Source organism: Nannospalax galili, unplaced genomic scaffold (assembly GCF_000622305.1).
Source record: "Nannospalax galili isolate Female #2095 unplaced genomic scaffold, S.galili_v1.0 scaffold186, whole genome shotgun sequence".
NCBI classification, from domain to species: domain Eukaryota; kingdom Metazoa; phylum Chordata; class Mammalia; order Rodentia; family Spalacidae; genus Nannospalax; species Nannospalax galili.
The window spans coordinates 8,679,374-8,691,382 of NW_008358774.1; the positions used below are offsets into that span (position 1 = coordinate 8,679,374).

Consider the following 12,009-nt stretch of genomic DNA (forward strand, 5'->3'; position numbering starts at 1 on the left):
TTAACCACTGATCCATCTCTCTAGCTTGACCTACAGGTATTTCTATGAATGCAAAGTTTGGGGAAACAACATTCCTGGTCGGTAGGGACTTCAAATTTAGATCAGAAATGCAGGTTAGCTGAAATTCTACAGATATTTGCCCTACTAATGATTTTCATTCTTTTTCTTCCTTCTTTCAGAGAAAGGAACAGGAAAAATTTGAAGAAGACCCACAGTACCCACAAGACAAAGACAATGAATACACCAGACCTCTGGAATCCTCCAGAAGTAGAGTTTTGCTTTGCTTTAGCCAATAATTCCTGCCCTAGAAAGGAGAGGCCCAGGCCCGTTGTCTGTGCCATGTACCTTGTCATGATTGGAGCCATACTAATGACCATATTGGGCAACATGTTTGTGATCATCTCCATTGCCCACTTCAAGCAACTCCATTCTCCAACCAACTTCCTGATCCTCTCAATGGCCACCACAGACTTCCTGCTGAGTTGTGTGGTCATGCCTTTCAGTATGATCAGGTCCATTGAGTCCTGCTGGTATTTTGGAGACTTCTTTTGCAAAGTCCACAGCTGCTGTGACATCATGCTCTGTACCACCTCTATTTTCCACCTCTGCTTCCTCTCAGTTGACCGCTACTACGCTGTCTGTGACCCTTTGCACTATGTCAACAAAATTACCATCCCTGTCATCGAGGTCTTTCTGCTGGTCAGCTGGTCCATTCCCACTTTTTTTGCCTTTGGCTTGGTATTCTCAGAATTAAATTTAATTGGCGCTGAGGATTTTGTTGCAGCCATTGACTGTACAGGCTTATGTGTGTTGATATTTAACAAGCTCTGGGGGGTGCTGTCTTCCTTCATAGCTTTCTTTCTGCCTGGGACAATCATGGTGGGAATTTACATACACATTTTCACAGTAGCCAGGAAGCATGCCAGGCAAATCAGCATGGGTCCTAGGACAAAACAAACTGGCTCAGAGAGCAAAATGAAGGCAACATCCAAGAAAGAAAGCAAAGCCACCAAGACGTTAAGCATAGTTATGGGAGTGTTTGTGTTGTGCTGGATGCCCTTTTTTGTCTTGACAATCACAGACCCTTTCATTGATTTCACAACCCCTGAAGATTTGTATAATGTTTTCCTCTGGCTAGGGTATTTCAATTCCACCTTCAACCCCCTCATCTATGGCATGTTCTATCCTTGGTTTCGCAGGGCCTTGCGCATGATCGTCACAGGAATGATATTCCACCCTGACTCTTCCACATTAAGTCTGTTTCCTATGCATCCTTAGGCTATGTTCCCCATTCACCTAGATTTCTTTTTAAGAAGCAATCTTGCATGTTTTTCACCTCAAAAAAAGAGGCAAGGTCTAACTATATGAAAGAATTCTTCCAGAGGATGTGTTGGGCACCTGAGAAAGAGTAGCTGATCTAGTCTTCTGTCATATCCAAGCTCCTACCCAAAGTGGTCATTTCTGGGTTACTGGGGAAGGCTTTAAAGAAAACCCAACTTCCTCCAAAGGCTGCAGACTCCTGAATTATCAAGTTGAAGGATTTACTCCTTAGGCTTAAATCAAATAATAATTCTCTCAGTTGGGCTGAGAGATAGCTTAGTGGTTAAGAGCACTTGCTGCTCAACCATGAGGACCAGAGTTCAAATTCCAGTACTCATATCAGGAGGCTCACAAATGCCTGTCATTCCAGCTCCAAGGAATTGGATGCCCTCTTCTGGACTCTACTGGCACCCACACAGACATATGTGCATAGGCACAGGCACACACATATAAATAAAATTTGAAAAAATAGAAAAAGAATTCTCTCACTTGATCTTGAAATATCTGAAAAGGAGAAACAGTCATTTTCTACAATCATTCAGCCACATAGTACATCAGAGATCATCCAAATCTCTGCTGAGACTATTACTATTTGTAGAGGACTGAGAAAGAGCTTGAGGGTACTGGAAGACTGAATTTTGAAATATGTGACAGAAAAGGAAAAATGAAGCAAGTAGTTACCATAGCTACCATTACTTTCAGGTTTAAACTGCTTTTCAGAAAGAACTGATGTGGGTTTACAATATTTGATAACACTGATCTGTCATTAAATGAGAAAAAGAAGTAAAAAAAGTTTTAGCATTGTTTCCCTCTTTCCTTCTTTCAACATACATCTTTGATATAGGTATATATGCATTCTGTGAGTAAATACATGGGGGATACATATGTGGTATCTCCTCTCTCTCTCTCTCTTTCTCTCTCTCTCTCTCTCTCTGTGTGTGTGTGTGTGTGCACTAATTATTAACCGAGACTGAACTTTATTCACAAAACTGTGCTCTTTTCCCTGACCCATAGTTTAAGGATCTCTCTCTTGAAAATGGGTGTTTTCGCTCCATGTCCCCTTTTACTTTTGATTCTTTTTACCTCATATACCCATTTCACTACATTTTGTTATTTATTTTCATCTTTTATAATTTTTATAGTAATATCAGAATAGTTGAATAAATAGATTCTCTTTATCTTCTATTTACTTGGCCAAATGACATCACACCACTGTTGTAAAATACCTTGAGGTTTTTAATGTTCATATACAGAAATATTTTTGTTTTTGTTTGTTTTTTTGAGACAGGGTCTTCCTGTAGGTCCAGCTGTCCTGGAACTCACTATGTAGACCAGGCTGGCCTTGATCTCATAGAGCTCTCTTAAAGGCATGTGCCATCATGCCCAGCTATGTCTATAAATCTTAGATCGGCCCTCCATGAGCCTGTTTGCATCTTTGAATCTCCTATTGTTCCATAATTTCTACTGGGAAATTACTCCTTCATTAAACAAGCAAGCAAGCAAGCAAGCAAACAAACAAAAAAACCTTTATTGATGTATTTCTACTCAGCTTGGAATTCCAAGGAGTCTCTTAATCTGTATGTTCTTTTGAACATTTGAGCTTCTCAGGGTCAAGATATGATGATAATCTGAGTAGAGCACTTTTAGGTACCAAGAAGTTTCGGTAAAATATTATCATTATCACAGGATAGTGTTTGAGTAAAAATTGGGCTTTGAAATACTTGGCAGCTGGTTTATAGTCTTCTGACAGAGGAGGTGTTCCTTCTTTTCAAAAAGTTAAAGGAGCAGGAGAGATCCTCGGGGAACTCAGATCCTCAGTCCAGGTCTTGAGGGCACAATAGGTCAACTTAGGATGGCAGGGACCACTTATGACCTCCTTCTATGGTGCATCTCCTTTCTTCTGACTCAGCAAGGACCATGGCACTGCTGAATCTGAAGGATTGAATAGGACCACCATTCACTCTCATTCACTCTCATCACTCTCCCCATTCTCTCATCACACACTCATTTTCTCAATTCATCCTCAAAATAGCACAAAATATGTGACACTATGGAGGAACCGAGGTGCTGAGGTCGCTGAGTGGTTCTTAAAGGCCAGCTTTTTCAGCATGAAAGCCAAATAAAGGGGAGAATGAAGGAGTAGCTGGAAGGCTCTCCTGTAGTCAGTGTCATTCCTTACATTAACGAGGACCTTCACAATGTGTAACCGTGTCCATAAACATTAGCTGAATTGTTTCTCAGAACAGTCTTCCATATTCTTTCTATGCTAGTCCAAGTGGACATGAAGCTTCTCATCACATATCTCTCAATTCTTCTCATTATAGGATTCTTCTAGGTTGGATAGAGTAGCCATTCTCTTAGAAGGTTGATAACTGCCATGGGTGCTTGGCTGTGCACGAAACACCATTCGGGTCAATAAACATTTATTTAGTACTTACTTCACGCCTGTTACTGCTCTGAGTACTTGTGGTTTGGAGGTGAGTGAAAGAAGAATGAACTTATGCCCAATAAGAGACCAGAGTCACTCACAGGTAGTATGTGTTATGATTTATCCAGGCATAGGAAGCTTTGAGAACTTGAAGGAGGAAAATTTAGCCTTGCTTGGGGTTTAGGGGAGACTGCCTGCATTTTAAGTTAAAGGGACATATCATCAGGTTTAGTAGGAGAGGCAGAGCCTCCACTAGAGTTGGGATAAAAGATGGGGAACTTAAAGCATCAGAGAAAATGAGTACTAAGCCAATTTCATGGAGCTTTAGAGGGAGCAGATTGGTGCATGCACTTCTAAACTGAAGTGGGGCTGCAAAACTGCAGCTGATGGAAGAGTTAGTGGTGAGCAGTTGCCTCTGAACTAGTGCTCTGCAATCCTTGTGCATGAGTCTTATAGAAAACCTAGGGCCACTGGTGCTCAGCAATGCCAGCAGTCAGAAAGACAAGCTTACTGCAGAGCAGAGGTGAATGAGGCCCAGTACCACCTGTTGGTTGCTTCTCTCCTGTCCGATATCAGCTTCCAGATAACTGAAGAATGATGGCTAAAGATTCACTTCTACTTTCCAAATCTTGAGAGCATCTTGTATATGTTCCTCTAATTTGGCATCATGTCCAGGAAGAGGTTTGGGGGTGATGCAGTTTGCAGCTGAAATGGACAGAGTGTAACTTGTCACAGAAGATAAAATGAGCAAAGGAAATAGGCAATGTGTGCTGGTGTAGAGTCAGTTCAGCCAACTAATGAGGATAGATGAAGGGTATAGGACAAGGCTTGGCAATCACGTTATGCAACCCACTAAGAAGCTTCATCCATTTAGTGAGACAGAAGCATTTAAAGGGTGGAAATTCCAAGTACTAAATGTTAACACTTTTCTCCATATCTCATTAAGAAATTTATGTTCTCTGTAGCTCACGTGGATCTAGGTGTCTCAGTCCTCCCTCCTCAGCCTCCTGAACACTGAGGAAAGAGGTGTGCATCTCCACTGTTCTTGTTCTAGTAGGTAGACATATGAATGGGAGATGTAAAGTAAATTATTCAGTGTGAATGTAATATAGAATAATATGGAATGTAATACTTTCCTGCAGGATTGTTGCCAGGTTGGGAAAGGGCTTTGCAGAACAGTTGCTAGCTGACTTGGGGTTTCACTACAGAATGATAAAAATGCTCCATGTGGGCTCTGGGATGATCTTCTGGGGATCAGGTATTTTCTCTGTGTTTATGGGATAAATGCCTATGCAAATAAGAGATACATAATCATTTCTTTACATTATCAATTTTTTTCTTTAAGGGCTTTAAGGATACTTCCTTTAAGAGGAGAGGATTTCTTAAGGTAGAAGAGAGAGAATGGGGAACAACTAACACTAAAGGTCTTTTGAAAAACTAGATGGAAACCTACTGTTTAGGAAACTTTCTATAATATATACATATACAAGTACAAAAAGAGTTTTAATGGTGTTAGCCTATAACAGGGGTACAACACCCCAATTAAACACATCATCTCAGCAAATAAAAACCCAAATATCAGGAATGAGTTACTTCTCTTTGAGTTATTGGCCAGTGGTCTCCCACTGACTCCTGTACTTTATAGGCTATTGCTATTGCTCTTGGTTACCCTCCAGAACTTGATGAAAATAAGACTTTATTGTCAAAGACAACACATACTTGAGCTATAAAACATGGAGAAATCAATTCAGGTTAGGCCTGGAAGCTTCATTCCTACTACTGGCTAGCTGTCATAGTACTGAAAGGCGCTATGCATTTTACTGCAGGAGAAAAGTGATCATCACTTTTACCCAATTGTGAGCCCTGCCAGTTATAATAAGGACTGGCCTGGCAAGATATGCCACTAGTGCAATAGTGGTACAATGTTATGAGAGTAACCAACCACTTTCTGATTGAATTTAAGACCTGCTGCATGAGATGGAAACTAGTACTGTTATTGGGGCCAAGAATCTGTGGCTAGATATGTCATATGCCCTAGAACATGTTACTAATATTCCACTAAATCAACACAGTATTAAATAACTACTAATGACTTAGTGCTATACCCTTATATTAGTGCATTCTCAATCCTCATCAGAGAGGTTTCTTGTAGTAAAAGGCAATTAAGCCAGAGACCCACAACTGGCCAGTGCGCAGAGAAGGGACTGCAGAATGCTCAGCCTTAAGGTAATGGATGACTACAAGCAAACAGTATTAAGAGAAATACGTAATTTCTCGATATGTGTCTTTTTTTATTAAAAGCATTACTTGTTATATCAACTGTTTTACCTATGTGCTTGAGAAGAATCATGACAGCAGAGAATGTGTTAGAAGAGAACTGTTCATATCACAGGATCTAGAAAGAAAATAGACCAGGGCAAAATACAGGCCTTAAGGATGCACCCCCAGAGACCTATTCTCTCTAAATAGGCAATACCTTCTACATGTTCTGCCACTAAAGCCATCATATTACAAATCAATGAAAGGATTAATCTATTGATTATCAGATCAGAGCCCTCATATCTAATCACCCTTGTAACCACCACCACTGATATACACAGAAGTATTTCTCTTAGGTGTTTCTCAGTCTAATCAAATTGAAAATTAAGATTAACCATCATACTTACTAATAATGGTATGAATGTATTGGCCAATAGCAGAACTGTATCACTAACTTTTAAAAATGTTTTTATTCATTCTTTGAAAATGTCATACATATATATAACAAAATGTATTTTGATCATAATCGCCACCACCTGACATTTTCTTATTCCCCTCTGACTTCCTCTGAACCCCTTCTTTTCTCAACAAGTGTCCCTTCTATTTTCCTACCTTTTAAAAATGGCCCCACTCAGTTTAATTAGTGTTGTTTACATGACGTAGGTATGCATTATTTACTAGAGCATAGGCAATTTATCAGTGCCTACCATTGAAGAAAAATAATCTTTCCCTTCTAGCAGTCATTAATTGCCAGTAGTTTCTCAGCTAAAGGAGAGGCCTCACTGGTCCCTCTCCCATACATGGTAGAATGTTGACATGTTCAGCTTTTTACAGGTCTTGTCCAGGCAACCTCAGCTGCTGTGAATTCATGAGTACAGTAGCCATGCCATGACCAGAAGACAGAGATTAAGAGCACGCCTTCCCAATCTCTGGCTCTTACATTCTTTTCCCCTTTCTTCTACAATATTCCCTGAACCTTGGAGGGACTGATGATATGGATGTTCTGTTCAGGGTTGAGCACATAACAGTCACTTATTCTCAATACTTTAACCAGTTGTAAGTCTCTGCACTAACCACTGCCAATCGCAAAACTAAGATTCTCTGACCAAAGTTCAGAGCGAGCAACAAAAATCTATGGACATAAATATTTGAATGAATATTTGATATCATGTTCACACAGTAAAATATCAGTAGTGGGTTTCTTCATAGGACAGAGGACCCTCTCAGCTGTGGACTTTTGACCAAGCTTACAGTACCAATCATGAATTCTCTCTTGTGGAGCTGAGCTCAAATCCAAACAGAAAGTGACTGGTTACCCCAAACATCATGCCACTATTGCATCAGTGGGCACATCTTATACCATTAATTTTAGTGATGGTAAAATTTACTGTTGCAGGAATTATATTATAGTTTGTTTAATTCATCCTCTGTTGGAAAATATTCAGGTTTTTCCGTTTTTACTACTATTTATACTGTTCAATAAAACACCCTTTCAAATACACACTTTCTATTTGTGAGGTTATCTCCTTGAGACATATACCTTAAATTGTTATTGCTGGTTCCAAGAATTCACTGTAACTGTCTGTCCTCATGCCTTGTTCCAGGAAGGATTTTAAAAAAGGCTTAAATGAATTACATGCAAGAAGATGTGTTAATTTTTTTTAAAAAAATAAGAAAAAAAGAAACCAGAGTGATGTGGGATCAATACTAGCTGTTGGAAGATGAAAGTCTGGCACCAAGAATGGTTCCATGCCATAGAGCTCAGTCAAATGAACCTGGACTATAAGCCCTAATGACAAGCTCATGATCTTTCTCTGTCTTACACAATTCTCTCTTTCCAGCAACCACTCTTCCACTGCTGCAGAGTATGTAGACCCTTATGGCCAGCATTACTGTCTCACAGCAACAGCACAATTTCTAAAATGGGTTGCTCATCCTGTCTCATAATTGACGTAGTGCCTGTGTGGCAGGGTTTTAAAAGCACTGATTCAAGTCACACTGCAGAGAGAGTTATTCACAGTGCTCTCACCATGCTAGTTTGTCTAGAGCATATTCCGTTCCATTGGTTTCACGTTTCTTATGTTGCTAATACATGCGCTGGGGTACAGCACTGAGCTCATTTCATCCTCTCATGCAGAATATATTTATGGGATCTATGATGGTAAACACCTTTGGTCCCAGCACTCAGGAGGAAGAGGCAGGTGATCTCTGTGAGATCAAAGCCAAGGAAAGTCTGGTCTATATAGTGAGTTCCAGGCTAGTTGGGATTACAGGAAGACCTGTCTCCAACAACAACAAAAGTATAGAGGTGGTTGGGCAAAATGCAGTGTGGTCATCTGAAAGATTAGAAAGTTGCATATTGAAGACATTGCTAGGGTAAAGCATGAATTATTTATGAACTTTCCCAAAAGCAACATAAAGGAGAAACTCAACAAAAACCCGATAGTGAGTATAAATTTAGAAAGCATGCAAAATAAAAAGACAAATTAGTATTTGTTAACCACCTAATGTGCTCCAGTCAGTGTTATAGTATTTTATTTAATCTTTTAAACATGCTAATATCCCATTATTACTTACATAATTAGAGCCTCTGATTTTCAGAGAGGTTAAAGAACTTCTCTAAGATCACACAGCTCAAATGTTAGAAGTAATGTTCAAACCAGATTCACTTCTCTGCAAGGTCTATGCTGTTTGCATCATCTAATATCAAATTTTCCTTCTTCATAAGCATTTGTCTTTATTTGATTTAGTAGCAGAGGTGTGATTAAAAGTGGGTTGTTTTCTGTTCCATAAACACATCTGGAAAGGCTTCCTTATTTGTATCTTTATGAGAGTTGATTTTACTGTTCATTTTAGTAAGAATATGTACTCTCATTTTATTTACCCATTGTGATGGCAATTGCTCTTTTAGATCATAAATATAATTATAGACAATTCTTAAAAACTTATTATCTGCCTGTTCCAAATCCTGCGCAGTAGCTATGGCTTTCTTTAGAGTTCTCATAGACTAGTTCCTCATAGTTTTTTCTCTTATGACCAACATTTAGAGCTGTTTTCTTAAGAATTTATTATTGATTGATTGATTGATTGATTGATTGATTGATGTCAGGGTCTGTCTATGTAGTTCAGTCTAGCCTTAACCTTAGGATCCTTAGCCTCCCAATTGATGATAATTAATTATTAATAAATCATCACTTGAGTATACACCTTCAAATCCAGAGAAATAAATAAATAAATACAGAGAAATGCATGAAAAAAATCTAAAAGTAGAAAGGATATACGGAACTCACAAAAACCTCGACAATAAGTCAAGAACACACCCAGTTATTAACTACAAAAGAATGACTTGATGACTAACCCAAAACACAGGTGCAAAAAGTAGAGTATGTAAACCAGTATGTTTAAATTTCATCCCTAATGAATTGCCAAGGAAAACAAGGCAGCTTGAGGAGACTTGTGTAGAGTGTGAACAAAGTCCCTTGGCGCTCCTTCATTGCTCATTTGTGTCAACCCACATGGAGGAGCAATTTCAACAGAATATAAAATCACCGCTGACTGCACGCCTGTCATCTTTGCTGACACAAGAGCACATTTCTATGTCCACTTGTGACAGAGACTTCTGTGAAGTGACTGATTGCTGCCTGGGTAAGTAGCGTGGAAATCCTCAATTTGCTTTCTTGCATTTCTTTTGGAAATCCTCAATTTACTTTAAAAAAAAATTTAAAATTATTTCTATTTGAGACAGGTCTCCTTGAAATCATTGTGGAGCTGAGAATGACCTTGAACTTCTGATTCTCCTGTATCCACCTCCCAAGTACTGAGATTACAGAGATGTAACCCCATGTCCAGTTTATGTGGTACTAGGGATTGAATCTAGGGTTTTGTGTATGCTAAGCAAACACTCTATAAACTGAGCTACATCCCTAGAACCTGAGTTCAGTTTATTAGCACTTGTTTTATAGTTCATAGACTAGTGTTTGATAAAGTCTCATCTCAAATAGTTCTCCCAATGTGTATTAATCCCACACAAAACAGAAATATGGAAGTTTTCTGTTCTTTTAATTATTTACCTGCTAAATTCTTTGGAGAGAGTTGACATAATTAAAAAATTCAATCTGCTGAATTATCATTGATTCATTTAATTATTCAAAGAAAGAGTTAGATGTTCCTTTTTCAAGCAACAATTTTGTTAACAATAGTTAATTTGTCACTTGGTACAGACTGAAATTTTAAATATTGCCTCACATTTTGCAAGTACCTTATCAAACAAACACCTGCTTTATGGTTTTATAATGAATACAATGACATAACACTTCTTTGAGGAAGCATTTAGCTCATATCTTTCCTTTCTTTAAGGGTGCTGTTTATAGTAGTTTTAATCAGGCTTCACCCATGAAACCTTAAATCCAGGCTACATGTGATTTTCAGGGCACGTCTGATCTAGTGCTCAGGGAAATAGTTCAATTGTCTTTTACTTTTGTCTTCCTGATCTCACTCTGTTATCAAGGGAAAAAAAAAACCTTTCTTTTATTTTTCACTAGAAAAGGTGACCAGTTCTCAGAGAAAGGTGAAGAGTAGACCCAGTAGATGAGATCTGTCCTCATCCCAGGAGCTGGAGAACAGCCTGAAGCATTCTGCTACCAGGTGAATGGGTCTTGCCCCAGGACAGTCCACACTCTGGGCATCCAGTTGGTCATCTACCTGGCCTGCACAGCAGGTGTGCTGATCACAGTCCTGGGGAATTTGTTTGTAGTCTTTGCAGTGTCCTACTTCAAAGTACTTCACACTCCTACCAACTTCCTGCTGCTCTCCCTGGCCCTGGCTGACATGTTGCTGGGTCTGCTGGTGCTGCCCCTAAGCACCGTCCGCTCTGTGGAGAGCTGCTGGTTCTTTGGGGACTTCCTCTGCCGTCTGCATACCTACCTGGACACCCTTTTCTGCCTCACCTCCATCTTCCATCTCTGTTTCATTTCCATTGACCGTCACTGTGCCATCTGTGACCCTCTACTCTATCCCTCCAAGTTCACAGTTAAGATGGCCCTTGGGTACATCTTGGCAGGATGGGGGATCCCAGCAGCTTACACTGCCTTCTTCCTCTACACAGATGTGGTAGAGAGGGGACTCAGCCAGTGGCTGGAAGAGCTGCCTTGTGTGGGCAGTTGCCAGCTGTTATTCAATAAGTTTTGGGGATGGTTAAACTTCCCAGCATTCTTTATTCCCTGCCTCATCATGATCACTTTGTATGTGAAGATCTTTGTGGTTGCTACCAAGCAGGCTCAGCAGATCAGCACCCTGAGTAAAAGTTTGGCTGGGGTTGCCAAGCGTGAAAGAAAAGCTGCCAAGACCCTGGGCATTGCTGTGGGCATCTACCTCTTGTGCTGGCTTCCTTTCACTGTTGACACACTGGTTGACAGTCTCCTTAACTTTATCACCCCATCCTTGGTCTTTGACATCTTTATCTGGTTTGCTTATTTCAACTCAGCCTGCAACCCCATCATCTACGTCTTCTCCTATCGATGGTTCAGGAAGGCACTGAAACTCCTCCTGAGTCGGGAGATCCTCTCACCGCGTACACCTACTGTTGATTTGTACCAAGAATGACCCGCCTGAAGCAGCGGGAACTCAGTAGTGGGTCCCTTCAGGATGGAGGAGTGATGTTGTAGACATGACTGTGGGGTGTCCTGAGGGAAGCAGCTTCCAGAATTTAATTAAGTGGAGGAGAAAAACATGCTACTTAATCTGCAGAGAGGGAAAGCACCCTTCTTATTCAGTGTTCTCTTAGAACAAAGACTCAGTGAATCCATCTGGATACCTGGATAAGCCAGAATGCTGGGGAAACATTCAGCTTGTAAGCTGCCACTTTCTTACAACCAAGATGCAGACGTAGACGCTGCCGAGCCCTGAGACCCCTTTCTTTCATCTTCCTGATTTTGCCACATGCACTAGTCAAGTGAGACTCTTCTGGTCCTTGAATACCCCCTTCCTTTTGTCATCATGGCCTC

The 12,009-nt window shown here is 40.1% G+C and overlaps 2 protein-coding genes across 2 annotated transcripts; both read left to right on the forward strand.

Moving 5' to 3' along the window:
- Positions 1–234: 234 nt before the first annotated feature.
- Positions 235–1,278, forward strand: LOC103724924 (trace amine-associated receptor 4). The gene has a single exon (XM_008822109.1). It carries the CDS (start codon positions 235–237, stop codon positions 1,276–1,278), a length of 1,044 nt encoding a protein of 347 aa, XP_008820331.1.
- Positions 1,279–10,558: 9,280 nt separating this feature from the next.
- On the forward strand, positions 10,559–11,621 carry Taar5 (trace amine associated receptor 5). The gene has a single exon (XM_008822110.1). The coding sequence runs from the start codon at positions 10,595–10,597 to the stop codon at positions 11,606–11,608; it is 1,014 nt and encodes a 337-aa protein (XP_008820332.1). The 5' UTR covers positions 10,559–10,594; the 3' UTR covers positions 11,609–11,621.
- Positions 11,622–12,009: the final 388 nt, after the last annotated feature.